The sequence below is a fragment of the Numida meleagris genome, chromosome 7 (assembly GCF_002078875.1).
Source record: "Numida meleagris isolate 19003 breed g44 Domestic line chromosome 7, NumMel1.0, whole genome shotgun sequence".
In the NCBI taxonomy this organism is placed as follows: domain Eukaryota; kingdom Metazoa; phylum Chordata; class Aves; order Galliformes; family Numididae; genus Numida; species Numida meleagris.
Window position 1 is genome coordinate 16481799 of NC_034415.1, and position 27492 is coordinate 16509290.

Consider the following 27492-nt stretch of genomic DNA (forward strand, 5'->3'; position numbering starts at 1 on the left):
CACCCGAGACCCGACCCGACCCGACCCGACCCGGCCCTGCGGGGAGGAGCTGCAAGCCCGGGCCCGCCCCGCTCGCAGGCACCGCCCGCGGAAGCGGAGGTCGCAGTGGGATCTGCCATGGTGCGCTTGGGGTCTGCGTGGTTGCCGCTGCTGCTCGGCCTCCTGCAGCTGCTGGGCGGTGCTGCTGCGTGCCCTTGCCAGGACCCGCGGCTCTGCCAGCCCGTCGCGGGCACCCGCGGCTTCGAGGTGCGCGTCCCGGCGGCTGCTGGAGTTGTTCCTGCGGGCCGGCAGGCGGGGGGGAGCGGTCCCAGTGCGGGGTGAGCCTGGTGTCTGGGGCTCCTGTGGTGGCCGTGGGCGGCCCTTGAGCGCTTCAGCCCTTAGCTACCTGCTCTGGTCCAGCAGAAAGTCGTGCTTTGTAGTGGAGAAGGGTTTGGAACTGATGAGATGGCCTCTTACCGCCTCTAGGTCTTTGTGTTCGACGTGGGGAACGAAGCCTGGAAATCCTATGACTGGTCAAAAATTACAACCGTGGCAGCTTTCGGGAAATACAATCCAGAGCTCGTGTGCTTTGCTCATTCCAAAGGTGCCAGGGTGGTACTGAAAGGTGGGCTGCTTCATCAAAATGTGGGTATTTGTAAGTTAGTAGGAGCATAATGTATGTAGGACTGTAATACCGTGACATTTCATATTCTCTGCTATGCAAGGTATAAAAAATCAGTAAGGAGATTAACTACTAAGAGGATAATGCACACAGGGTTATCCTGCCTTGGCGTTTTGCATGTGCTGGTATGCAGAGTATTAAAACCAACCACCTCTTGTGCCACAGTAATAACAAAACCATTCCAGTGACATCTAAATAAAATATCTCTAACAGAGAGCATCACAGCAGTAGGAAAGCGGGGAGGAAGGGAGAGGAGAAGCCTGTAGAAGACTGGTATTTGGGTCTGTCTTCAACGCGTCATGCACAATACCCAGAAGATGAAGTAAAGACAGTGGTTGCAAGCAATTTTTAGCGTTTTTCACTTCACTCAATCCTTGTACACTACAAGTGTGAGTTTGAAAACATGAATACTGAGGAAGTCCATGTACAAAAGCTCATTAGAAAGGCAAAGTCCATCATGTCAGTCTGCACATGTGTGCCATAATCAAGTCTTGGATCTGTCAAGATAGAAACGGGATCAAAGACCACAGTGTGGAAAACAGCAGAGGTTGAATGTAAAAGCATGTGCGTCAAAGCAGAAAAAGGCAGTTTCTTTGGCTCTCTGGAAATACAGGAAGTCAATTGACTTCAAGAAAGGAAGTTTACAGTGGCTGAGAGTAGTAGGCAGGAGATGATTAAAATTGTAGAAAAAAATCCAAAAGGAACTTTGTTTTAAACAGAGCTGTCTTAAAGAAATTTGGTAATCTCTCCTGGTGTGGGTTCTTAAAATTATACTTAAAAAAAAATAAATTAAGCCCTTTCTATTATCCAGGTATGGCACAAGGATGAAATAGATGCCAGTATACATGTAGGGATTTTTATTTTCTGGCTGTGTCAGTTGGCTGAGTAAAGACAAATCTTTTCTCCTTAATGTGACGCAAATACATGTTGACTCTTGGAGCCCTCTTGCCTAGGTGATGTACCTCTTGAGGAAATTATTGACCCAGCTAAAAGAGCAGTGTGGATATCCCAGCAAGTGGACCTTGCCAAAAAACAGTATATGGATGGAATTAATATAGATATAGAGCAAGAAGTTAATGAAACTTCTTCTGAGTACTATGCATTAACAGAGCTTGTAAAAGAAACTACAGATGCTTTTCACAAGGAAATTCCAGGATCACAGGTAATGAAAATGTACCTTATGCAAACATTTAGCTTAACTTAATGAAATACAAGGAGTTTTAAGAATGCTGTTTAGCATGTGAATATGAAAAAACTATGTAGTGCTAATGCATGATAGTATCATCACTGGTTAATTATGGATGTTAGATATGATATCCTGTCATAAAAATCACCTCTTTGACTTATCTGAATTTAAATAGAAGAAGGGCTTCACTGTGATTTGTAGGTACAATGTTATTGTGCTGCGTGAGATGCCCATTAGTATGGCCTAATGAATCCTTGAAAGTAGGGCCTTCTAGTGAAAAAACAGTAAACTGGTTTCTAAATTGTTAGTGATTTTGACATTATATTTTCTTTGGTGTTTGAAAATTAAGTGATAAATAGTGAAAAAACTCAGAAAAACAGCATCTCTAGTCTTTAATTCACAAATAATGGCAGTCACTGTTTATTATCTAATGTTTGTTTTGTCAGCTGAGCAGCTTCTCCCACACTTCATAGGTATCACTGGGTGCTAAATGCTCTGCAACATTTGGGAAAATACTGTATTTAGAAGTTACAGCTCTGTGTAAGCAGAAAACAAGAGTGCCGAAGTGCCATTCATGATACTAACATGTGTTCTTCCTTCAGGTAACATTTGATGTGGCCTGGTCCCCTGCATGCATCGATAGGAGGTGCTACAACTACACTGGGATTGCAGATGCCTGTGATTTCTTATTTGTGATGTCTTATGATGTGCAGAGTCAGATCTGGACCGACTGTATTGCAAAAGCCAATGCTCCTTACCCTCAGACTTTAGTTGGTGAGGTGTCCAGAAATTTAAATATTTGTTTGTTCACATGAATAGTTAGAAAAGATTGCCTTTTCTTAGAAATATTTTTTTATTATACTAAGGTTTCCTAGTAGACTCAAATACATGTTGTCCTGCTGGGAAAATAGTATCTCAGATCCCTCTAACACTGAGGATAGACCTTTAGCAGTTGTGTTCTCACTTGTAAAGTGATTATCTTGCACTCCTGGTTGTGGAAGAACACTTCCACAGAGTGTCTGAATTTTTTGCTAAGAAATACCTAGTGATGATAGTTTGGATTACTGTAAATACGCTAACGCTTATCAGCCCTGCTGAGAAAGCTGCTATGGGCAACTGGAAGGGTCTGAACAGAGCCAATTTGGGACTGTGCTGGTAGGAGCTTACACCTTAGTTTCTGTCCAGGGATCATGCAAGTCCTGTGCTGACTCTGGCTATAGGTCAGTTGGGAAAATGCAGTAATGCATTTGAATTTTTACTTCCTTCAAAACTAGGATATGAAGAGTACATTACTATGGGCATTGATCCTAAGAAGCTTGTGATGGGCGTCCCCTGGTATGGCTATGATTATGTGTGTCTAAACTTATCTGAGGTAAGAGTAACTCTATGATTGCAAATGAATAATCCTTTTTTTTTTCTTCTAAGGTAGAAACCAGCTAGATGTTAGTGGTCCTGTTTTTGGATTAGGAAATACTGTGGTCTGATGGCTAATAGCATAAAACTGGGACTTGAGACTTTTCCTTGCCTTGTTTGCTTGTCAGTTATCTTCCTCATTGGCAACCTGAACCTTGTAATAGCCAAGCACCATATCTGACTGACTAAGGAGCTATAGATGCTATCTGTATGAGAAGAGATGACGTCCAAAGGCTCTGCGATGCCTGTATTTGCCTTCTCAACACAGTGATTAAGCTCACTGCTTAAACAGAAGGTGCAACAAACAACAGTAAACCTCTGGCTGTTGCAGTCCAGCAGCTTATGGATAAATCATGGCATGCCAAACAGCATTGTGCTTAAGAAAAAAATGTAAGAGTGAATTAGAAGTGGCAGGGGAATAGATAAGACAATTGCGTAAGTTGATAAGAAACAGCCAATCTAGTGATACTACAGTTTAAACAGAATGTAACTGTTTTAATTTACTTCTGTCTAGAAGCAACATGACTAGCACAGATACTTGAAGATCTAGGAGTTTTGTATTTCCAATACCTTTTGTGACTTTGTTCTTGTCTGTACTGCTATTTTGTAGTTCAGTAACTCTATGTACTGTGAAACTCCTGCCTTCTGCTTTTTTTTCTTCTCCTTCAGGATCATGTTTGTTCCCTTTCCAAAGTACCATTCCGTGGTGCTCCTTGCAGTGATGCTGCAGGGCATCAGGTGCCCTATGGAGCAATAATGAAGCAGGTGAACAGTTCTATTTCAGGGGCACTATGGGACGAGATACAAAACTCTCCATTTTATGAATACAAGGTATGCATCTCTTCACAAAACACCACACGTTGTGGACTACATGTTTATGAACGATAGTTCTTTGAGTATAAAGTTTCCAGGGTTAGAATTTTTCATTTGTGTTTTCTACTTTTCTTTTTTTTATGTAGTAAAGGATGACTGGATTTCCATCTCTTCATTTTCTAGTCTGAGAAGGGGATGTGGTAACTGAGATTACAGGAGTAATGAAGCTTTTCATTGCTCCACAGCTATTCTCGAGAGGAAATGTATTGTGTCAAAAAGGGTATTTTTTTCAAAGAAATTATTTAACTTGACTCTTTATTGTTCCAGATTTCTGATGCTGATAAGTGATTTAAACTGAAAGAGATTCTAGGATACTCTTAAGTTTTTCTAAACTAGTGGCTTGGGTGTTTGTTTCTGCATTTGATTTCTACATAGAAATACTGAAAGGGTCCACCAATGACTGTACGTAACGTGAACACCACAGTTTGTTTCTTTGGGCAGAATTTTCAGTTTCAGATGTAAATGATGGTGTTGTAAGCAATGACCAGGTAAAGACCATAAAACTTTCATAACAGTTTCACAACTACCTCTAAAACAATTTATTGGTGGAAAAAGGACATAGTTTCTAACTAATTCACCTCCTAGGTTAGATAGCATGTCTGAGATCATAGCTATAGTTAACAAAAAACATAAAAGTGGAGATTAGTTCAGTCTTTTCATCTAACTTCAGTTAAAATGCATCAATTCTTTATAACTTAAATTCTCTATGTAAAATTATAGCCAAGTATTTGACTTAATTTTTTAAACTGTCCTGTGTGAGAAACAACCATAAATCAGGAAAGTGTTGTAATATAAATATACATAGCTTGTATATCTGAGCTTTTAACTGTACTTTTCATTGTATTGAATAGAAAGTATAAACAAAACTCAGTGAACTTTAATGTATTATATTTATATAGGTAAGTGTATAATGACACTGTCCATTTGCATGTTTTTCTAGGATTCTCTTGGTCACTTCCACCAAGTATGGTATGATGACCCTCACAGCATCTCTCTAAAAGCAGCATACATGAAGAATCGAGGCCTAAGGGGCATTGGCATGTGGAACGGAAACAGTCTTGACTATTCCAGGGAAGCTGTAGCAGAAAAACAAACTGAGGCAATGTGGCAAGCCCTGACACCATAAGTGTACGAAATCATGAACTAGTTGATCTAGAATTATGAAAATTGGTAATTTTTGATTATAGCTTATGACAGATTTTGACTTTTTATAAATATACCATGATTACAATCAAAGCTTTGAGAACTACTGAAATTCATCTTGCTATTTTGTATGCAAAACTGTATTTTCATTCTTTATAAAGTTCCAATGTTGCTTTACCAGTGCACTTTAAAAGATTTCTCATCTTTTTCATTTTTCACAACAATAGTAAGTTACTTAAAGCTCGAACCTACTGTGTATCTGGTAACAAGACCAAGTCAATTTACAGGGGCTATCTAATAATGGTCTTCTGCTAAGGCTGCCTTGTGCAACAGGTAATCAGTCTGTGGTCACATAGTTGCAGACTCAGCTTTCTGACTTCCCACCCCAACCTGTATTTCACCAAAGTCATTCCTGAGTATGGTTCAACACAGATTACTGATAGGCAGATTGCTGCTTAGATGCAACTTGGTAAAACTTGTGCTTGATCTTTTATAGATCAAAGGAATTATGTAATATGAAGTAGTTGCCCTTAAAGTTTTTATCATTCTTCTTGTTAGAAAAGAATGTTCAGTAAACACTAGTTTCACCATATCTGTGTATCATGCAAACTCTTTAGTTTCAAAAGCCAAAAATCTTGGACTTTATATTGAAGAGACAGCATTAATATTGAAAGGACTGGGATGGTGTTTTCTACCATTTCAAACTTTTCCACTTCCTCAAACTAGAAGTCAGCTCATTTAATGAACTGCATACACCACACGCTTCAAGATCCACTCAGTTGTCTTTGTTTTTATGTGGTATTTCCTCTGAGATAGTACAAGATTATATTTTCATTCTAGTTAGTTAATATTTTTCACAAAATAATTTGCGTAGAGAAATTGTGTAACTTGTTCAAGTACCTGTAGTCATGGAGAGATTGACTGTTGTCCACAGGATTTTTTTTATTCAATAAAACACTGTCTTCTAAGGTTGATAAACACTGTTTATGTATGACTTGTTTCGCAGCTTACAGCCCACACTGCTTCTCTGCTTCTCAGAAGTGTTTCCTAACCAAAGTACAACCATGCTCTCCTTAAGTGACTCAATTAATTAAACTTTAATTAGATACATGTAGCTGGTTTTGTTATTTTAATATTAAATTTAATACTTTAGCAGTAAAATCTTTATTAAATCCTTTCTTGAAAAAGAACTTAAAGGAAAGCAGACTGTACAGTACTGTAAATAGCACCAAGATCATAATTACAACTTACTGAAGACAAAGGTTGTATCTTCCACTAATTACAGAATAAGGCTAATGTTTATGCAGCTTTCCTTTGAGAGAGGAAATTAAACCACCTAGATATGAAAGAACCAAAAGATTTTGTTCATACTTAATAATGTAGCAGTAATACACTGATATTTTATAGATAAGTATATACATAGTGACAAAGATACACTTCAGTAAATAGCTACACAAAGATTACTTTCGCTCTACTTCTGTGTAATATGTATTTTAATCATGCATCAAAAAACTAAATGTGTGCCCCAAAATCTGAACAGGAGACTTTAGATTATAGGTTTATTTGCTTAGTAGGTATATAGAAATATCAGCATACTGATGTGATGTCACATGATTCACTGATTTACACTTTTAAAATATCTTAGTTTTGTTTTAGACACATGACTAGGTTAAACTGTAGGTTCAAGTAGCTGATACGCCTTTCAGTAATGAGATTGAAAAAGAAGTACAAATTCCACAACATTTGCATAGCTGATGTCATTTTACAGGAGAAATTTAAGAGCGTACGAACAAACAATATAGAAGTTCTGAGCTTCTATATACATTACCATTGAGTCATGCTCTTAAATTCCAGATTTCCCAGACTGGAGAATTAAAGCGGAATGAATCTTCTTCTGTGTCAGTTCTGCTCTCAGTGCTTGTAAATCTGCTATTGCCTGCTTTCTCATCTGCAGAAGAACCAGACATTTAAGGAATTGCAATTTAAAGTAGTTTTTGGAGTTGATGCGCATATGGGCTTATATAACTAAGACTGACTGACTTTTATGCAGGATGGCTGAATACAGGATACATCTTTAAAATCTTACATGTCTAATTAGATAGACAGCTTCGTTCCAGCACTTGGCCATGGTGTCTTTCTTTAACCATGGAATTCATTGCTTTTTCCACTCCTTGTAATACCCTGAAGGAAGCATATCCACCCTAGATTACCCAGTAAACAGTGCCACAGACAATCTCTGTGATGCAGAGCATTCAGATATCAAGCATTCAAAGCTGGACTGCTATCCAATATAAAGGCCTCTATCACTATCTTCCTTTCTAAGGGAGCCATAGGCAGCACTGATGTGGAATAAGGCAGTTGACAAGAACTTCCATCTGCCTGGAAAATCATTCTGCCTTTTTTTTTTCTTTATACTAGATTTTTTTTCTTAGCCACAGCATGCTCAGTGCCTCAGCTAATATGTTTCTTCAATAACTTCTTATGAAAGAGATTGCAACATAGTACCTTGAAAATGTAAGTAAGTGCTTCAGTACCAAACTTCCAAAAATTCACCTACTAACCTGATATCCTGGAGTAATTAGGCTCAGGGGCTAAATTATGATAACTAATACCATAAAACTTGAGAATAAGAACTGTTTAGCAAATATTTAAGTCTTCTAATGTTTGAGAAGATTTTATAGATAGTAACATTTTGACTGCTTTCATTAAAAGATTCTAGGATAAATGCAGAGTACCTTAATTTCTATTACAAGTTTCATTTTTGTATCATCCAGCTTTCTTCTCAATTGATCGAGTTCATGCTGCACTGTAGTAATCTGGATGATTCTGTTATTCTACATGGAAAAAACCCAACAACAAACACTTTAACGTAGTTAAGCATTAAGGCATCTCTTCATTCACTGGGTGCTACTTCACCACTCAGAAACAGTCCTCTAGACTCTTTCCAATTCTACTCTCTTCCAGCCTTCAACGCATGCTTAGTTGTCCCGGTCTGTAAGCAGTCTGCTCCCCAACAGAAGGCAGCTCTCTTCAGCAGCCAACGGCCTTCTTCCCTTCTCCCTCTCACTTTGAAGATCAGAGCTCCTCAGTAACAGCACACTGTTTTGCAGTTTAAGTTGTGCATACCTCTATATAAAGGCTCCTTGTGCAACACCCAGGAGTCTAAGAACTCTAACTCCCCAAAAAGGACACTAGCATACTTAAACATAGCTTGTAATAAAAATGTAACATGAAAACTATTCATATTTTTATGTTTTAGATATTTATGTTAATACAAGCTTATATACATTGTACAATCTTAGGTCATCTCCCACTTTTCAGACAAGTATAAGATACTCCATGTACTTTGTACAGTTTATATATTTTCCTAGTCTAGCTTCAGATTTGCAAATATACTTGCTTCTACTATGCTTTTATGAAATTAGCAGCTGTGACTACTAGGAAGGGTGTTTACCTTTATTTTTGGAATTCCTCTATAAACTTCCCCTAGTTTGACACCAGCAGCATAACACAAGACTCATAGCTGCTCAACAGTCCAAGTGTAACCATTCCAAAAGCTTCAGAGATGTCTCTTCTTCAAGCATAATTACAGTTCATTACCTCTTCATGTGAAATTTTGGATTATAAGAACAATGTAGAACTGAACAATTCAAAAATCACACTGAACAAGAGAAGATTTTGTAATGAGACAGTATTGTACAAACACAAAGCGGAAAGATTCAAAAGCTCAGACTCAAGCCTTCAGTCTTTTCAACAAGAATGGGATGGAGTAACTTTATAGCGGCCACACCTCAGGTTACTGAGGAGTATTTGACTGTTACAGCTAGTTTAGAAGTCGCTGGTTGATGATGAATTTGTTACTTTCATTTATATTTTATATAAGAAAGAGGTTGTGTAAAAGGATTAAATAATTTAAGCACATACCTTCGAGTTTGTCGTATTGTTTGGTTGTTTGCGGCTATCTCTGGCTTCTAATTCCCAGAGTAATTTCTGGTGGTAAAGCTCTAAATCTTGTCGAAGTTTGCTTAAAACATTCTCCAGTGAAACTGTAGCTTTCTTAGTCTCAAAGTATTTCTTCTTCCATTCTTCACGAACTGCACAGCAAAACATGTTTGGTTTTGTTAATCTTATTCTAAGGTCTACTGAAGACAGTAATGACAAACTGATCTCACAAGAATCAGTTGGCCAATGCAGATATTAAAAAATAGCAGTAAGTTTATTTTAAAAAGAAAGCAATTTGTGAAAATCTTTGTTAAAATTACATTCACTACAAATGCATTAGAATTTTCACAGTCACTTGTAACATAAAGCCTCTCTCTGTCTCCAAAGATATATGAAAAGGTCAAAAAGCCAAATTCTGTTCAGCCTGGCATTTCTGCAGATTTCAGCTGTGCAAGTCCTCCAGACCTGTTAAGACTGGGATGCCTGCCACATTCCGAAGTCAACAGTATCACTGTAGCAGCATTAAAGGCTTTATGCAGAATTTGAGCTCTGCAGGGCCAGAGATTTTGAATAGACGTCTCAGGGTTATGGGAAACCATTATTTACCTTTACATTTAACTACGATTCCTTGAGCTGTGTTGTTACATGTTAGCAGCAGCTGGCTCATAGCAGTGTGGCAATCTGATGGCCACTTACATCTGCTATTCTGCAAAGTGTGTGAAATTATTCCTTCTTTTAAGGCATATTTTAGGAAAGCAGGACAACTGCTTCATAGAAACTTATCAGAAAAAGAGTCCCACTGTTGGAACACTATACAGTATGTAACCAAGAATGACTGTCAGCATGGCAATCTTAAGATGAAATTAAATATAGACTGCATTGCTGTTCCTAAAAGAACATACTCTTCCCTTCATACCTTGTGAAAAAAACAAAAAACACTTCTGAAAATGTATAGGTCTGATGAAAATAATTTGGAGGTACAAATGCTTCTAAAAAAACCTGAGAAGCTGTTGAAATCCTTGTGAAATAACCTTTTATTTACCTAACTGGATATTGTTTTTTAAGAGAATGCAGAAGCCATTTAGGACTTAACCTCAGCAGGGTAAATTGCGCTTGCCTTGCAGATTCACTCCTTCAAGTGACCAAGTTTCCCTTTTCTAACTACAGCTTCACCACACTGAATAGTGCAGCGTAGCCATGCCCTCAAAGGACAATGGGAAGAAATGGGATGTCTTCTCCTTTCGACAAAACTACATATCAGTTTCAGACTAACATTTCCACATTGGTTTCAGCATCATTTCTCTATCATAGCATCATTTCTCTATCAATCCAAATTCCAAAATAAATTAAAAGTGCACCATGATATCTCTTCAGCTTATTTTGTTCCAGTAGTGTTTTCACTTTTTTGACCAGTTCTTCTCTAGTTTTTTCCAAGTGCCTTCTGTCTTTCTTCATTTGTTCCAAGTGTTCTACCATCTTGTTTTCTAAAGATATTATAATTATATTTAGCAATCACCTGGATACTGTAAGGAGGAAAGATCAGTCAAGATTTTTATAATCCACGCCATCATATATCATGCTCTGCTAAGCAGTAGAAATTCTTTAATAAATGATCTAAATTTTGGAAATGGCTGGCGCATTAGAAGAAAATGAGAAATCCAGCATGCATTCAGGCATTTATATTCATGCAAACAAATACACAACCTGTTAAATGCCTATGCAACATATTGGTAAAATTACTTTCAGAAACTATTCAGATGTATATACATTGAAAACTCCTGTCAGATAAGGATAAAAAAGCCTCCAGAGGACTACTTCCTGCTCAAAATAGTTTCTGATATGAACTGTAGCAAAATCTTATCTTTAACAATAGATGGCAAATAGGCAAGATAATATCTCAGACTTTAACTAGTGTGAAACAACAGGTCAATCACAAACCTTTTTGATATTCTTCTGCTATAATCTAGCTGAGGATCATCAGCAAGTGACCATCTTTGCAACATTCTAATGTAAACCAACAGCATTTTACCCTGACTCCCTCCTCATCTCCCCCATTTTCCAACCACACATTAAAATTTGTAACAATCTGGTGAATAAATACACGCACAAATTCTTTCAAAATGTAAGTATTTCTGTCTTCATTAACCAATCTTGATTACATGTTAACTCCCCAGAAATTTCTTCGAAGCACATACTTTCTGCCTGAACTGCTGGAACTTGAGCTGGGTTTACAGAAAGTGCCAGAGAAGGTGGACTAGGAGAAGTATATTCTTTTGGACAAGTAGGATCATTTTGCTTGTTCTCGTTTGCCTAGTGGGTCAAAAGACAAGTACATAATTTACAATCCTGAACAGTTACATTAAACATACATTCTGAGAGCAGTCTGAGTGATTGTGAGGGATTAATGGATCCTGTATGCAATCTTTTTTATTCTGTGTTGCCAGTAGGAATGATTACTAAATTCCAAACAGCTGGGCATCTGCCAGCAGAATCAGAACAGTCAACACTGAAACGGCAGAGGAAAACACAAGGACTAAGTCATTCACTATTGCTAAACATTCTTGTCCATGTCCATAACTTCCAAGATGCTGACATACACATATAAGACCAGGAATAACTGGCTTTAAAACTGTGCTCATCGGATAGCAAAAGCTGGACTGTCCATTTCTAAACCAGCACTTAAAATAGCTCACAGGTGACAAATAATAGTGAAGCTATTATTCTGTATGATTGCAGGCTGTGTCTTTCTAAAAATGACCTTATTTTGATGCTATGACAATACCATACATATGCTTTAAATAATTTTATATTTTTTAATCAAATGTTCTGCTTGAGATGAGACTATTATTTATCCCATTGGAAATAATTAAATTATAGAAAATGTCTCTGATAAAGTCAATACAAAGTCACTGTCAAAAATTGTAAAAATAATATAATAATAATAATAAATAAATCAGCTAATAAGATTGAGATGGTTACTGTATAAATGGATTATAACCAAAGGTATTACTTCCCATGATTTCATTGTTTAGAAATACAGTTGAATTTTCATTAGCAAATCTCCAAAGTAGCAGTGCATGAATTTACTTTTCTCAATTACTCTAAAATCTAGATAAAATATTTCATATTTCTAATGCATTATTTGTCCTATAAAATTACCCTATCTCTAGGTGGAGGATTATGATTACTGCTCCACATTAGAAAGAATATTCTAACTTGAAAAACAAACCTGATCATCCAGGTTTTCACCAAGAACAGTTACAGACTTGCTAGTTCTGTACTGCAGCAACCTAAAGGTAAAATCAAAGAAGCATGTGAAAATTAATGTAACAATATGGGCTTTCTTTTCCATTTTCTTTCACTTATTTGAATTTTTTAAAATAAGCTTCTAGTTATGAATTAATGGTATCCACTATTTTGGTAGAATCATTACTTACTAACCTTTGGTTCTTGTGTATGTATTCTGTGGTTTGGTCTTCAAGTGTTTCAAGAACTCCAGAATCCCGTGTTCTGTCTCTTCTTAGTTTAGCATCTTCTTTGTGATCATTATTTTCCATGTTTGTAACTAGTCTGGTGTTTAGTTCTGTGACAGGATAATGATAACCAAAATATATAGGTTACAATCACAAAATTCAAGCACTTTTGACTGCAAATCAGTCCAATACATACAATTATCTCTGGGGTAAAGAATGTTTTTTTGAATAACAGAGGAAATAAATAAATGAAAAAAAAAAAAACACTTATTTTCTTTTAAGAATTTGTATCTAACTAATTCTGGTAACTAGTAGAGGAAACATTACAGCAGATAAGGAGATCATTTAAATTACTTTGCCTTTCCTAAAATAGTTCTCTACCACTTTTTGCCTTTCAGAGACTGAAGTTCTCTGACAAACTGGAACTGGTAAAGAAAGTCAGCAAAACATTTTGCATTTGAATGTTATCAGATTCAAATTATATACAACAAATCTTTCAAAAGGAAACTGCTGACAGACTTCGCCTACACTTTATGCAACAAAATCCTACATCCTTCATCATTCAAAACAAAGTTATGGAAAACTTTTCAATCATGTATATATGCACACATATATGAAAATACACATATGTATGTATTTCTATAGTAACTGGCTTCAAACTTTGGTTGACATGATAATGGAGGGACAATGCTATTTTTTAGCATTTTTAACATTCTTCAGACATTCTCAAAGATCACAATGTCAAAATTTTTGTTTTCTTACTCAAAGTACTAGATATCAAGAATAATTTCAATTGAGATCAGTAAAGTGCCAATAACTAAGAAAAAACTGAATATCGTCTCATTTAATAATTCCTAGTCAGAAATTTGCAACAAAAGAAGGCTCACCTTTTTCACATTAACTGTAAAATTATAAACAAATATTAACATTTGTCTTTCAAAATTATTTCCTAAAAAACAATTCAGAATCATAGAATTGCTCAGGTTAGAAAAGACCTTCAAGATCATCAAGTCCAACCACAACCTAACCATACTACCCTAACTCTAACAACCCACCACTATGTCCCTGAGCACCACATCCAAATGGTTTTTAAACACAGTCAGGATGGTGACTCAACCACCTCCCTGGGGAGCCTATTCCAATGCTTAACAACCCTTTCTTTCAAGAAGTTTTTCCTGATATCTAACCTAAAACTACCCTAAATGCTATCATTCTGATGCTAATTTAATAGTGGTGACTCAAATCCAATTCGAATGCTTTGGTCACTTCTTCATTTGTAATTACTAGAAATTTAGGAACATTAAGAAAATTAGATAACTGTTCAGAGACTTAATGGCCCTCAATATCCTAACACACCCCATTTTATAGGAAATATTAATTAATAGATGTCTTTCAAACAACATTTTCTGTTTTGGCACAGAACTGCTAGCCAGTTTATGCGAGCTTTAAATCCCTCCATAATCTTGTACTATCTTCTCTATAGTCCATTCAAAGAGTTCTCTTGCCTCTCAGTTTTAGGAATGCCACTGTTCAATAGCATTAAACAACAACAAATCCACATTATATAGGAGGGAGTGTAGAAAGCACTTTCCCTTCAGTAGTAATGTAGCCATGGATAAGATAACAATGAAAGATGAAGTGAATAAATTGCTTTCCATGACTTCTTGATAACAATTTTTTTTTCATTTAAAATTGCTGTTGAATTATAGGATCATTACCTTCCAATCTTTACAGTAGCTGCTTAGCAGTCTGTTTCCCTATTAAATAAGATCAGGCAAATGCATTGACATTATTGAAGCATTTCTCTGTAACAGTACATAATGATAATGAATGACTCACCCAACGTAAAAAGTATGCTTCTTTGAAAGATAATATTATTTTAAAAATTGGAGTACTATTCTGACAGCAATATTTCAACTTATGCTGTACCAACATATTTTTTTTAATTTAGCTTTACTCTGCTAATATTCTAGAAAGCTTGGTTTAACAACAAGATGACAGTGAACTGTACCCTTTGGATATGTCATGAGATTTTGATGTATTTGGTTATTTCGGTCTTGTTCATCACTGTGCTTTACATGAAGAGTAAGAGCAGTTCCTTTGGCTTTGTCATTCCACTTAGGAGCATCTTTTGGATCCTGGCTGTGACGGCTTTGCTGGGAGTTCTTTTGTACTATACAGCTTTTTCCAGTCACTTGATCTGCAGGATTTAAAAGACTTGGTGTGAAGAGAGATCCCTTGGATCCATTTTGATCTACGAAATAATTGATATAGAAAAGAGAAATATTATTTCATTGTAAATGTTAACTATAATAGTTATTCTTCTTCTTCACCATCTTTCTTCACTGCACTGGTTAAACTTACCTTTCACTCTGAACTGTGTCTTTGTTTCTGTAGTCCTGTTGTGGTCTTGCTCATTACTTGTGTGCAATACTGGAAGAGATTCCTTCTCAGCCCATTCTGCAGGACTGTGTACTTTCTGATTTTCTAGCTGATGACTGCAGTTCTGTATGCTTTCTAAAAATTGTTTGCTTTCAGTTTTTTGTTGGGGTAGATTAGGTAGTCTTGATCCGCGACCATACCTATTAGTTTCTGCACTAAAGTGATAGCTTTGTTGTGTTGATGATGACAATGGATAAACATCTTCAAAATATTCCACTCGAGGTAATAAATATAATTCAGGATACAGTGCCTAAAATATGCAATATATTAACCAGACATAAAAGAAGAAATGTCCAGTGTACAAAGCTTCTGAAAATGATAGCTTAAATGCCCTAAAATACATACATAAGGGGGAGCAAATGACTTCAGTTCCAGCTCTGCTTCTTGTGTTGCTTTCACCTGGAAGATAAAAAACAGAAGATAACTGATAAAATACTTTTCTTACCAATAATATTGTGTATTTAATAACTAATGTTGCTGATTTCTGTATTCTGTTTTCTGTCTTTACATACTACAGTTTTCTTCCACAACAGCCTGATGGAGAGAAGAAACATAGAACGCTACTCTGTTTTCTGACATGGCACTGAAATTATTCTGTCAATCTTACAAAATCTAAATCGGACACACAAAAGTATATGGATGTGTTTCTGCTGTGGTTCAACGGACTTGACCCAATAATGATGGCAGCAGAAAGTCTGCCTTTACTAGAAGTTGCTTCAAGTCAAATCTGAAGAGAAACGCTGAGTCTAACATAATTTTCTCTATTCACCTCAGACAACATTGCAGAATATTTAATGTCTGTAGAAAAAAAAATCTATGGCTCTCCTATGTCTTGTAGTATTTATTGTCTTGCTATTCTTTGTGTGATGTATGTTTTCAGATTTCAACAGTTGTTCTTAAAAAAATAAAAACAAAGATAATCAAACTGGAAAGATATTTCCATTAGAAAGATATTCACCATTAGAAAAAAAATTAAAATTCTGAGCTTACAATTACGCAATGAAATAACAAAACTGAACTAGACATGGGGCCAAATTCTGTTCTCAATAATGCCCACACAACGAGACACAGATTATATAAAAGAAAAGGAGGAACAAATTAAAATGGTTTTGACTGATGTTCATTTTTCATTTAAAGACCCGCACCTGCAAGCAGGCTACAACTCTCAGTACTGTTTACATTGTTAATGTTGTGAAACGGAAGACTGAGAAAATAAACAAACTCAACAAATATTTGATCACGCAGAGGTAATTCAATTAGGTTACCATGACCCTAAACAATAAATAAACTAGATATTTGGTATCCCTTGTCCCTTGATATTTGATATCCCTTGTGATTCTCAAGGGAGCTGGAAAATTCCTCCATTTACCTCAGATCTAACAGTGGGGAAGAAAATACACTATCTTAGTTGCTATCATCCAGTTAAAACATCTGAAATTTTTGAAGATTTATGCATATTTTCAGATTTAGATTGCATCACAGTCTTGAAGCTCCCATTCATCTACTTTTTACACATTACTTGGTATTTATTCTAGATTTCTGTGCAGGTAATTTTAGTGATATTGACTACAAACGAATTCAAGAACAGCACCAACTTTCTGCCTTCTAATTAATTTCCAAATCCATTTCCAAGCAGGTGAAAAAAGTCTTTCATATCTATATGCACCACAAGTTTTTTGTGTATTACTCAAATGCATTTTCAGTTGATCTGATTTTCAAGTTTCTTTAATCTTTAGCTATAGTTTGTAAGATAGCTAAAAATATAGGGAATCAGAGTGAGGAACAATTATGATTCAGAGACACAGTTTTTTGATTGCATAAACCTCCTCGGGCTGTATTAGTGGACTGATTCGAGGACATGAAATGTACCTTCAGAGAAGCTTTCACTCTGAGACTGATCTTTAAAGGCAGGCTGCAGGTTCCTGCCTTTTAAGGAACTCTGACTTACTCATCTCCCATTGCAAATTCTTCAAATGCCATAATCCTAACCACGTACTGGGAATAACGACCCCGGGGGAATATTTTTTATTCACCTAGAACAGATACATTTAATCTATTGTCTTAGCAAAACTAGCATCTTCCACTGGATTGCAACTAATTACATCTGATGATTTAAAGGATAATATTCCTGTCCAGCTGTGTGTTCGTATTTGGGGAATTAGATGCTCTGAGAAGAGTTCATTCTTGAACGCATCTGAAAATGAACACTGACAGTGCTCCTGAAGTTATCTAGTGGGTGGCATCCCTGCCCACGGCAGCGGGGCTGGAACTAGATGATCATTAGAGTCCCTTCCAACCCAAACCATTCTACAAGGGCTGCTCCAAAAGTAATGCCTCCTGCTTCACTACACTGGCCTACTACGTTGGCACACAGTGTCAGAAGTGGATGCTGGTGGGATGGCAGTAGACCTTGAACCTTCTCACCAATATCCCATTAAATTTTGTTGCCACATGACAGATGGCAGCAGAGAGGCAGTCTGTCAGAATGGCATCTGACATGGAAGACTGGATGAAGCAAAGGGGTGTCAATGAATTTCTCGATGAGGAAACAGTGGCACCCACTGACATTCACTGATGCTTGCTGAACGTTTATGGAGACCAAACAGTGGATGCGAGCACAGTGAAGTGGTAGTTGATGCATTTCAGCAACAAGAAATATAAGCCACGATCTGGACAGCCCATACACAGCTGTCACATCATGAAATGAAGAGCATCTCAATGAGATCATCTACACAAGTTGTCTAATGGTGGTGACTACACTGAAAAATAGCATTGTGTACCTGAGAATTTGCTCTATCAGATAGTGTTATTATTCTCCTTGTATCTATTGTAGTTTCCATGGAAATAAATAGGAGGCATTACTTTTGAAGCGACATACATATGATGCTATGATATTTTCTAATCTGCAGGGACTAAATCCATAGTTTACATTATAAAGCAGAAGTGCGTTAAAGAAAATATACATATATAAACGAACTTACAACAGCAAGCTTTTTCCCAATGCATTTTAAGAATTGGAATTTGTCTGCAACTTCGACTCCACCCAGGTACTCTCCAAGCTTCTCCCGAAGCATTCTTAATGTGATGTGAGGAGACACCCTAGAATGTTGTTATTCATTAATACATCTGTAAGATCAAACAATGGCTAGTTAGTAAGAGGGGGAAGATAATGGTATTTAAATGTTGGCTTGCATGGAAAGAATGAACAAAAAAGGGAACTGTTTCCTGAAACAGTACCGAATTACATCTAGGTCAGAGATGTTTGGTGTGGTAGAAATCGGTATATTGTATCACATTATGGTAGACTGTATTACAAAGGCTGCCATAACATCAGCTAGCAATATTCATACTTAAGGAATCCCATACAAAGTGAGTATATGAGAATGCCTGAAACTTGAAAAAGATTCCTTTAGGATGCTCTTGCTCATCTGCAGATGAATAACAAGAGCATTGGAAACTACAGTCATGCATTTCCATTCGAGTGGCCTGTCGGATGTACCCCTTTAAGCACTAAGGACTAGAGGATAATTCATCACCTTAAGTGCCAAGCACATTCTTTTGGTTATGTCTTCTCCAACACTAATTTATAGTAGGGTGTGTGTATATGTACATGCAAATGTATTTTAAATCAAAACCAAACACTGTGATGTGAACATTTCCATCATAGTTTCAGGATGGGAGAGCTGATGCAAATTTGAATTAGATAATTTAATCTACTACAGGCAATCATGCAAATATCGAAGTAATGAGCTCAGTATAAAAATCATCATATAATTAAAAGCACCTCTGCAGATTGAAACTAAATGTGCAAGAGTCACACAAAAGCTCAGCATCACAACATAAGCAGTTCTGATTGTTCCTGTGTTGCCATATAAAACAAACCAGGGAATAAAATCAGGCCTGAGATTGTTAATCATCCACGCTGCTGAAGTGTTAGTACATTACCTAGCAGCGTTTTATACCTAGCAGGGTTTTGGCCCAGGACAGCTGTCACTCTTCAAGCAATGCACAGACATAGCTTGGGGTATGGGACATACCGTTCTCACTAAACAGTATGGACAAGGACATAACAACCCTTCAGTTTGGGCAGATCTTCAGCACTGACCCAGCAGGGTTGCGCTCTATGCCTTCATATCATATCCATTGTCGGTAAAACACCCCCAGTTCCATCTGATAAAAATAGTACTTTAGTGAACTACAATGCTTCCTTAATGCTATTTCACATGTGGGACTCAAAGGACCCTCCCCCGGAATATATTTCCTCAGGAAATAATTCTGCCTGGGAGCACAGGAGCTGAGGACACCCAGGGTCAAGCAGTCTGCAGAGCAGACATATCTAGGCCATCCTACTTGGTCCCTGAACATTTAGCTTCTGCTTATTTCTTTGCTATTCACCTTTTGCCCACACCTGATGTAGATTTTGGTCCTAACATCTTTTATTTCAAGTGTATAAAGAAATACGTGAAAGATGGAAAAATAATTCACCACACATCCTTCCAGGGTTGTATGTGAGAAGAGAGATCATCTGTAATTCAAATATGTCTCCTTCACTATCCTTTTCTCAAGCTGATTTTTCAAAGAAGATATGTCCTTTGAACTACCTTCTGAAATCCAAAAAATGCGAACTCTTTCAGAGGCAATTCTAAAACTGTGCATCCTTCACTGATAATGCCCTTTTAAACCAACAGAGAAATCTAAATCTAAGGTACGCACGAGCAGCAGGGAAAATATTCAAGTAACTACGATGATGTATCACAGAATAAAATCATTTAGGTATATAGAACCTGAGATACACAACAGAAATTGATCTGAAAAAATGTTTGCTAGCGCAGCTGCTATGAACATATAATAATGTATTTCCTACTTGCCACCACTGGCTAACAGAAACCTAGTCATACTGAGTCATTTCCTTCAGGCTGTTCCTTTAAAAATAATGCAAACTAGAGTTTATTGCAGCAATCTCATCTAGAAATAACAAAAGCGTTGGTTCTGTGGTGAGGAATGAGGAATAAATAAAAGATCATGTAGGCTGAGAAATCAAGTTCATGGGAACAAGAATTTTGGGCTGCAGATGATTATACACTTAATATTTTCCTCTAATTCCACGATTAATGGAAGTGGCCTGCAGTTACACCTGGGAGTCCTTTGTTGAGCTGACACACACAGTACTAGGATCACCAAACTGGCTGGGCAGAGCTATCAAAACAATGAGCGCTGGCAGGGCTGCTGTTCCCTCTCCCAGGTTAAAGTAAGACAAGATACTTAACATATTTTATGTTTTCAAAGACAGTGATACATTGGTCCATTGTTAGTTACTGCTAAAGCTAATGTACTGTAGCATTGTATAGCACCCACAGAATAATTAATAAGTAATTACTTAACAGTCCTTAGCAAGCAACAAATACCTAGACAAATCATCAAATTGCAGAATGGCCTGGGTTGGAAAGGACCTCAAAGATCATCCGGTTCCAACTCCTGCCACAGCAGGGTCACCACCCACTAGATGAGGCTGTCCAGAGCCCATCCAGCCTGGCCTTGAACACCTCTAGGGATGGGGCATCCACAGCTTCTCTGGGCAGCCTGCTCAGTGCCTCACCACCTTCACTATGAAGAAGTGCTCCCTAGTATCTAATTTAAATCTCCCCTCTTTTAGTTAAAATCATCACCCCTCGTCCAATCACTACAGGTCCTTGTAAAAAGTTTCTCCCCATCCTTCCTATATGCCCCATTAATTATTGAAAGGCTGTAATAATGACACCCTGCAGTCTTCTCCTCTCCAGGCTGAGCAAGCCCAGCTCCCTCAGCTTGTCTTTGTAGGAGAGGAGCTCCAGCCAGGAGAGGAGATCCAGATCATCTTTTCATCTCTCCTGTGGACTTGCTCTAACAGATCCATGTCTTTCTTGTGTTACAAACTCACTGAAATCAGTAAGAATCCTAATTTAAGTTGTTGCTTCAGAACTGAGTCCTAATGAAATAAACTTACTCCAGAGAACACAGGGCAGACACATGAAATGATTTACTACTCCTGCTATGTATTTCACATCTCTACTGGAGATTTTTACAGCAGAGTTGATACGTGCACTTTATTTGGCTCTGAGCAGCCTTTCAACAAAAGAAGCTGCAAGAATGAATACATTCTGCTCTAAATGCTAATACCCGGCTGCTGCCAATTTTTTTCAGTTACATAATATATTGTCTTAAGGAACAATACAAACTTAAATTTAAATGAGTTGAAACCTGTAATTCCAGCTAAGTTGACAGGTGTTGCACAGGAGCAGAGGAGATACAAGCAAAAACTCCATTCCAACACATACCTTTACATTATTTGACTTTGCCTGCAACTTCTTACTACGGCAAAAACACACACAGATTTTGTGAGCAAAGCGCTTAGGAGTACAGACCAAAAAGTATTCTTCCACAAAGTCCTCTGAGAGCACACACTGTGGGCAGCCTTCTAGAAATACTACGGAAGAAAGAAGATATGCAGGTGGTTTCACAGGCTCTAATGCATCCCTTTTAGGTATGTGCCTTAATCTTTTTCTTTAGATGAAGAGGGCTCACTGACAGGCTTTCCTGTCTCCATTGAGCCACTCCATCTCAAAGCTGGTCCACCATGGAAAAGCATTCAAGATTTTGATAGTCAAACTCCAGAAACATAAGACTGTGATTTTACAACAAGAAAATATTCTGCAGCAATACTAGCACTGCTCTGGAAGTGCATTTCAATGGTTTAAATCAAGAGCTGCATTGGCCTGGTACAGTCCGAATAGGATCAGAATGGGGGCTAATGGCTCTAAGTTGTGCCAGGGAGTTTCAGGTTGGATATTAGGAAAAATTTCTTCTCTGAAAGAGGGGTGAGGTATTAGACCAGGATGCCCAGGAAGGTAATAGAGTCACTGTCCTTGGAAGTTCAAGAAAGCATAGATGTTGCACTGAAGGACATGGTTAGTGGCATGGTGGGGATGGGCTGATGGTTGGACTTGGTGATCTTAGTGGTCTTTTCCAACCTTAATGATGACATAGACATGAGCACCACTTATTCTCCAGAGATGAGCAGAGAACAAGTCTCTTCTAACAGGCGTAATTATGCTTGATGCTTAACTCCAACCCTTATAGAGCAACAGCTAGGCTAGATGACTGGAGAACAACACAAAGTATCAACCAAGTAAATATTTTACAGGTGTTATCACATTAGGGACTAAGAATGTGCTCACCTTATAAACCCAGCTGAGATGAATTTGCTGGCGAGAGCCACAGGAACTGTATTCAGCTTGAAGTTCCACACTTCCTCTGGGACATAAAAAACATGGAGTTCCACCAGCTAAACAAATCAAGAACAGATGGTCTTAACAGTAAATATATTATAATTCTCTTCTTATAAACTCTGTTTTGCTTAACTAGACTTTCAGATTTGGAGGCAGGAATGGTTTCTTTAATGCTGGTACACAGACCCAAGTGACGCTCTATCTGCAGTGATGACCCAATAGACTAGGAACAGAACAGTCTGTGACTGCCAGCTGTCAGCACAGAAATAAGTCACATCAGAGCAAGTGGAAATGAGAGAAAAGAGAGCCTGTGCTCCTGCTATATGTCACTGTGACAGCAATGGATACAGCCTAAGAAAAAGCGTATGTTATGAATACAAGAATACTTCAGCTAAAATCATACCTTTATTCATCTCATAAAAAGTGTAAAGCCATAAAAGCTTGATCCAAACTCAAAGGAAAGCATTAGCAAGAAAAAAAAAACCTCTTTTTTTTTTTTTTCTGGTAGTTCTTAATAACACTAATGACCCTGGAGCACAGAAGGGCTCTTGGTAATGCCTGCAACAAGAGTAACTGTGCAATGCTCTGAGCAATGCTCACCCACAGCACCTTCAGACCTGTGGGCCTGGTGGGACCTCCTGTCTGGGTCCTGGTACTTCCAGTGAACATCAAATGGTGCTAGCAAGGATGGGACACACTTCTGAAAATCATTTCCAATTTCTTCTCAAAGCATCATGCAAACAAGCTATATTAAATATTTATTCAATTGTTGAGTTACTAAATACAAAGTTGGAAAGGCATGTTTTTCCTCTCAGGTCTCCTAGAGACAGTGTAGTCTCACTTATTTTAATATATACATACATTTATTCATATTTATGAAATCTAAAAAAGCTCTATGGAAAAGTCCAAAACCTCTCACCTGGGACGTCTGAGGTCTCGTTTGACCAAACGACATACTGCTTGCTGTGCCTGACCACAGTCGGTGCCAGGTGGGCTTCCTAATTTTCCTTCTGATTGAAACATTCTTTAAAAATGAGTTTCATGACAATCTGTCACCAGAGAGGTTGCTTTATTTTCCTTTCTCACGTATGAGAAGCACTTATCTGTCTCTGTGCCGGAACATGGCCTCCACTCACTGCACACACACTGCCCACACCTCCAACACAGCCCGTCACTCAGGTGACGGCACCTGCTGGGCTCGGCCACTCTGACACTGCCTGCAGCACTTCCTCCTGACATCTCCCTAGGTGGCACAATTGTTCTGTGCGCCCAAAGACACAAATAGGACTCCAACAGGGCCCAGACTGATGTCTGACAAAGGTCAACACTGCAATCCAAAGCCCAGCCACCCGTATGCAGCACATTCCACGTTGTATTGTCCAAACACAACACGCCATGGAAACCTGGCTGTCATGGAAATGCCTGGTTCGGCCCTAACATCGCTATGAGAGCCCCCACAACGATGTGATCAGACCATCCCACCACTTCTCCGCAGCTCCTGCCGTGCAAGGACACAGCACAGCCCTCCCAGCACTCCCTGCACACACACACTATGTGACACTTGGTACTGCTCCATGTCCCCGTCTCACCAGCCCAGGCGTGGCAGTCACCCCTGGATGCTTTCCACAGTGAACACTGATCTCCTTCTCATCTGTGAACAAGAGCCAAATACACCGGCAAACGCCAAGCTCTCTTGATAATGTCACCGCGCTCTGCCACCCTGGAGTTAATACTGTCTCCTCCGCCCTTCTCGCACACGCACTGCCGGCAGGCGACGGCCACGACCGAGACACAGCTCCACGGCTCGCTCGAGGGCCTCGGCTGCAAGGCCCGGCGCAGCACGGCCCGGCGCGCCGCTCCCCGACCCCCCGCTCCGCGGCTCTCGGCTGCTCCGCAGCGCCCCCCGCGGCGGTCCTGGCCCCGGCGACGGTTGCGCAGGCGCCCCCGGGCCGAGAGTTTGGGACGCGCCGGAAAGTTGGGTCTGGGTGTGCCGCCTGCTGTCGCTGCCACCATGTCGGGCTCCTCCAACGTGGCTGCCATGAAGAAGGTGGTGCAGCAGCTGCGCCTGGAGGCTAGCGTGACTCGCGTCAAGGTGAGCAGCGGGGCCGGGACGGGGCGGCCGCGCCGCCATTACCGCTGGGGGCCGCGCCCCACGGCGCCCCTCGGAGGCGGCCGGACCGAGCGGCGGGGCAGGGCGGGCAGGGCCGAGCCGGGCCGCCAGCTCGCAGCGCCCCGACGATCCTTCGTGGCGGAGGCGCGTCGTCCCACGCCCAGGCTGGGGCACCGGCGGCGGCCCCGCGCCCCAGAGCCGCCCCGGCCGAGCCTGGCCCCGGGGGCGGCCGCGTCCCTTCCCTTCCCTTCGCCCGCCCCACCCTCCCGAGGCCGGCGGGGGCTGCGCTCCGGCCCGAGCGCTACCCCGAGTGGGACGGCCGCGCCCCGCTCTCCCCTTTCATTTCCATGGGCTGGGAGTGTCCGCTCCCGTCGACTGCCTGTGCCCGAGGCGGGTTAGCAACAGGTTGCTTGGCTGGCGCCTCGGCCCGGCGCTGGAAAATGGAGGCTCCGCTGCCAGGCGTGCCGAGGACGTGTCACTGTGCTACCCGGCTGCGACTTGGCAGTGTCTATTAGAGACACTCCGAGAAAACAATGAAAGTCTTTGTGCGTTTCACAAAGTGCTCCTCAAGACATAGCTCTTCTTTCACATTTTGTACCCAGAGGCATTGTAACATTAATTTTTTGAATGATTTCTATAACTTCTTGACTGACAAACCAGAAAATTAGTGTGAAACAATTGTAGGACATCTGCATAGGGTGTATTGCTGAATCACTTAACACTGTTATATGCTGTACTTCTCGATGCATTTACATCTTCTGTACAGCCTGTTCAGTGAGTGCTAACACCAGTTCTTCCTACGCCCAGGTTTCTCAGGCTGCTGTGGACCTGAAGCAGTTCTGCCTGCAGAACGCACAGCATGATCCCCTGCTGACAGGAGTATCATCAAGTACAAATCCATTCCGTCCCCAGAAAGTTTGTTCATTTTTGTAATTACATGGACTACTTAGGTATCCTTTAGTGGTAAGTTCTTAAAGACTCAAACTTTCTTCTGTCATTAAGAATAGCCTGTTTTAAGTGAGACTGTCTGTGTTTAAAGCATTCCGAAGAGACGTCTGACTTGTACAGCTGGTGTTGGTCTGGATTGCAGTTTTGGTCCTTTCCTCCCAGACTAGGAGGGTACCTCTATGCCAGAGGCATACAGTTGTAAGTTGAGTAGTAGTTGGGTGTTACAGGGCTTCAACTCGTTTCTGCTATTGCAGCTGAAGTAGTTGGGGGCCAGCAGTTACAGAACTGCTATCTGAATTGACCTGGCTGTAATGTAGTTCTGCTGCAATTTCCTTCTACGTTAAAAGTGTCATTTCCTTTTTCTCACAGAGGATTACTTGCCTGAAGGGTTAGGTAGTGAATGCCAATTGTAGCAGATAAAGCAGATTTTAGTTCTTAGGACTTAAGCTTTTAAATTCTTAAGGAGCACGTCCCAAAGGCAGGTTAGTGATGCTTTCAAAGGAGAGCCCTGTCTGCTACAGAAAACACCTTCTAAGCCAAAGGAAAATTACATAGGCTAAGAATTGTATCAACACCCAAATTCCACTCAAATAGGCTACCACATGGATGGCAGTTTAAATAACTAGAAACTGTTGAGTTTGTACTTTCATTCTGGAACTTCCTCAGGTTAACACTACTGCTATCACTATGAAGACAATCAATCTGGCATTACCTGAAAATTCTAGTGATTAGATCAAGGTCAGGGTTAGATCCACAGAAGTCTTACCAAGACTCTGAGTCACAGAGCTCTTCTAGTGTAGTTTTTTTGAAGTTGCTTTACTATGAATTTTATAAGCTATTCTTATTTAAAAGATATTTCTGAACTGAAATGTGTTCCTAGTATGGTTGCTTCAGCTTTAAGCAGTAATTCACAAAGGACTAAATCATCATCTGTAAGCATTATGGACCACTGTCTTATAAAAAACTATGGTTGAATCAGCGCCACGTGGTGTAGATGTCAGGAAATGAACCAGTTGTTCTCACATATGCATGCAAAGGGCAGAACAGGGTTAATATTTTTCTTAATTAAGGCCTTTACCTTCCTTTTCTGATTCTGGAATAGAGCATTTCTTTCTGCTGCTGACTACAGGCAAAAGGCATTAGAACAACAATTTTTCTTACACTACCTACATGGAACAAGTTATTTCCCTCCCCCCCCTTCACCTCTTGCAAGCACCTCCTCAAAACAGTGAATTTCTTAGTTGTAATCCTGGTGTTTATGAGATGAACCAATAGAGTTCATGCTTGCACAGTCTGCACCAATTCTGTAGAGTGAAGAGGAAGTGTGATTTGTTAGTTACCCAGACTCCCTCTGCTTTTCAAAAGGTGAAGTAGATGCTCAGTATGTCTGTAGTCATCAAGTGACCTGGAACAACTTACTTTGCCCTTCTGCTTAGATTTGACTTCCAGAAGATGCGACACTTTGGTTGTTTTGTAACAGCTCTAATTACCTTCTTGTACCCCTGGGGGATAGCTTCATGGTTTTGAAAGCTTATTTTATAATTTAAGCTCTATTAAACAACTGTAGAAAAAAAAGGAACTTTTTCCTAAGTAGTTGTCTGTGCATATTCTTAGACATAGGATTGCTTGTTCTCTCTCTAACCACCTCATTTTGTTTGTTTTTCAGATCTTTTAGCATCTTTTCCTAGCTGCTGCTGTCTTTAGGGGCAGAGCGCCTGAAGGAGTGGCCTGGTTTGAAGTCTGTACAAAAGCTTAGCTTTAATGTGCCAAATCTAACTAACTGTAAAATTGCTACTGTTGTCAAACCTCTTACCATCTACCTCTCCAAAAAAAACTGTATGCTAGTTACAATAATTCTGTTCATGAGGGAATCAGTTTTATATACCAAGCAAAAAATAAAAATGTTTTGACTTAGTTTGGTGTTGAAGTTAATCTAAGTTGTTTCACTTTGAGATATGTTGACACTTCACCAGCTACTGCATCATTCTTCAGCAGCTAAGGATAATCACAAGAGCTTATCTTTAAGTATTCTGTGG

At 39.4% G+C, this 27492-nt stretch overlaps 3 protein-coding genes across 9 annotated transcripts; 2 read left to right on the plus strand and 1 right to left on the minus strand.

Moving 5' to 3' along the window:
• On the plus strand, positions 93-6254 carry CTBS (chitobiase). The gene is made up of 7 exons (XM_021404309.1): positions 93-246; positions 466-604; positions 1615-1823; positions 2450-2621; positions 3122-3219; positions 3930-4091; positions 5074-6254. Exons 1-7 carry the CDS (start codon positions 118-120, stop codon positions 5257-5259), a joined length of 1095 nt encoding a protein of 364 aa, XP_021259984.1. The 5' UTR covers positions 93-117; the 3' UTR covers positions 5260-6254.
• Positions 6396-24182, minus strand: SPATA1 (spermatogenesis associated 1). 7 transcript variants are annotated; one of them, XM_021404302.1, is made up of 13 exons: positions 23318-24182; positions 22348-22454; positions 18115-18232; positions 15479-15532; positions 15056-15383; positions 14703-14891; positions 12660-12801; positions 12448-12508; positions 11414-11528; positions 10577-10702; positions 9201-9370; positions 8012-8110; positions 6396-7224 (listed from the first exon to the last, which is right to left on the minus strand). In XM_021404302.1, exons 1-13 carry the CDS (start codon positions 23351-23353, stop codon positions 7120-7122), a joined length of 1650 nt encoding a protein of 549 aa, XP_021259977.1. In that variant the 5' UTR covers positions 23354-24182; the 3' UTR covers positions 6396-7119. The 7 variants fall into 7 exon arrangements, 6 of the variants coding, with proteins under 6 accessions (XP_021259977.1, XP_021259976.1, XP_021259980.1 ...); XM_021404301.1 differs by having other exon boundaries at positions 14703-14945; XM_021404305.1 differs by having other exon boundaries at positions 14703-14945; positions 18115-18259; positions 23318-23349.
• Positions 24099-27370, plus strand: GNG5 (G protein subunit gamma 5). Its single transcript, XM_021404310.1, has 3 exons — positions 24099-24490; positions 25316-25471; positions 27123-27370. Exons 1-2 carry the CDS (start codon positions 24410-24412, stop codon positions 25439-25441), a joined length of 207 nt encoding a protein of 68 aa, XP_021259985.1. The 5' UTR covers positions 24099-24409; the 3' UTR covers positions 25442-25471; positions 27123-27370.

Bases quoted from the DNA above. Each gene is read 5' to 3' on its own strand.
- CTBS (XM_021404309.1), top strand. From the start codon at position 118: ATGGTGCGCTTGGGGTCTGCGTGGTTGCCGCTGCTGCTCGGCCTCCTG. The intron at 247-465 runs GTGCGCGTCCCG...TACCGCCTCTAG, and splicing joins CGGGCACCCGCGGCTTCGAG to GTCTTTGTGTTCGACGTGGG. The intron at 3,220-3,929 runs GTAAGAGTAACT...CTTCTCCTTCAG, and splicing joins TGTGTCTAAACTTATCTGAG to GATCATGTTTGTTCCCTTTC.
- SPATA1 (XM_021404301.1), bottom strand. From the start codon at position 23,353: ATGTCGTTTGGTCAAACGAGACCTCAGACGTCCCAG. The intron at 10,703-11,413 runs GTATGTGCTTCG...TAATATCTTTAG, and splicing joins TCCAGCAGTTCAGGCAGAAA to AAAACAAGATGGTAGAACAC. The intron at 9,371-10,576 runs GTGCACTTTTAA...TTTGCTGTGCAG, and splicing joins TAAGCTGAAGAGATATCATG to TTCGTGAAGAATGGAAGAAG.
- GNG5 (XM_021404310.1), top strand. From the start codon at position 24,410: ATGTCGGGCTCCTCCAACGTGGCTGCCATGAAGAAGGTGGTGCAGCAG. The intron at 24,491-25,315 runs GTGAGCAGCGGG...TCCTACGCCCAG, and splicing joins CTAGCGTGACTCGCGTCAAG to GTTTCTCAGGCTGCTGTGGA.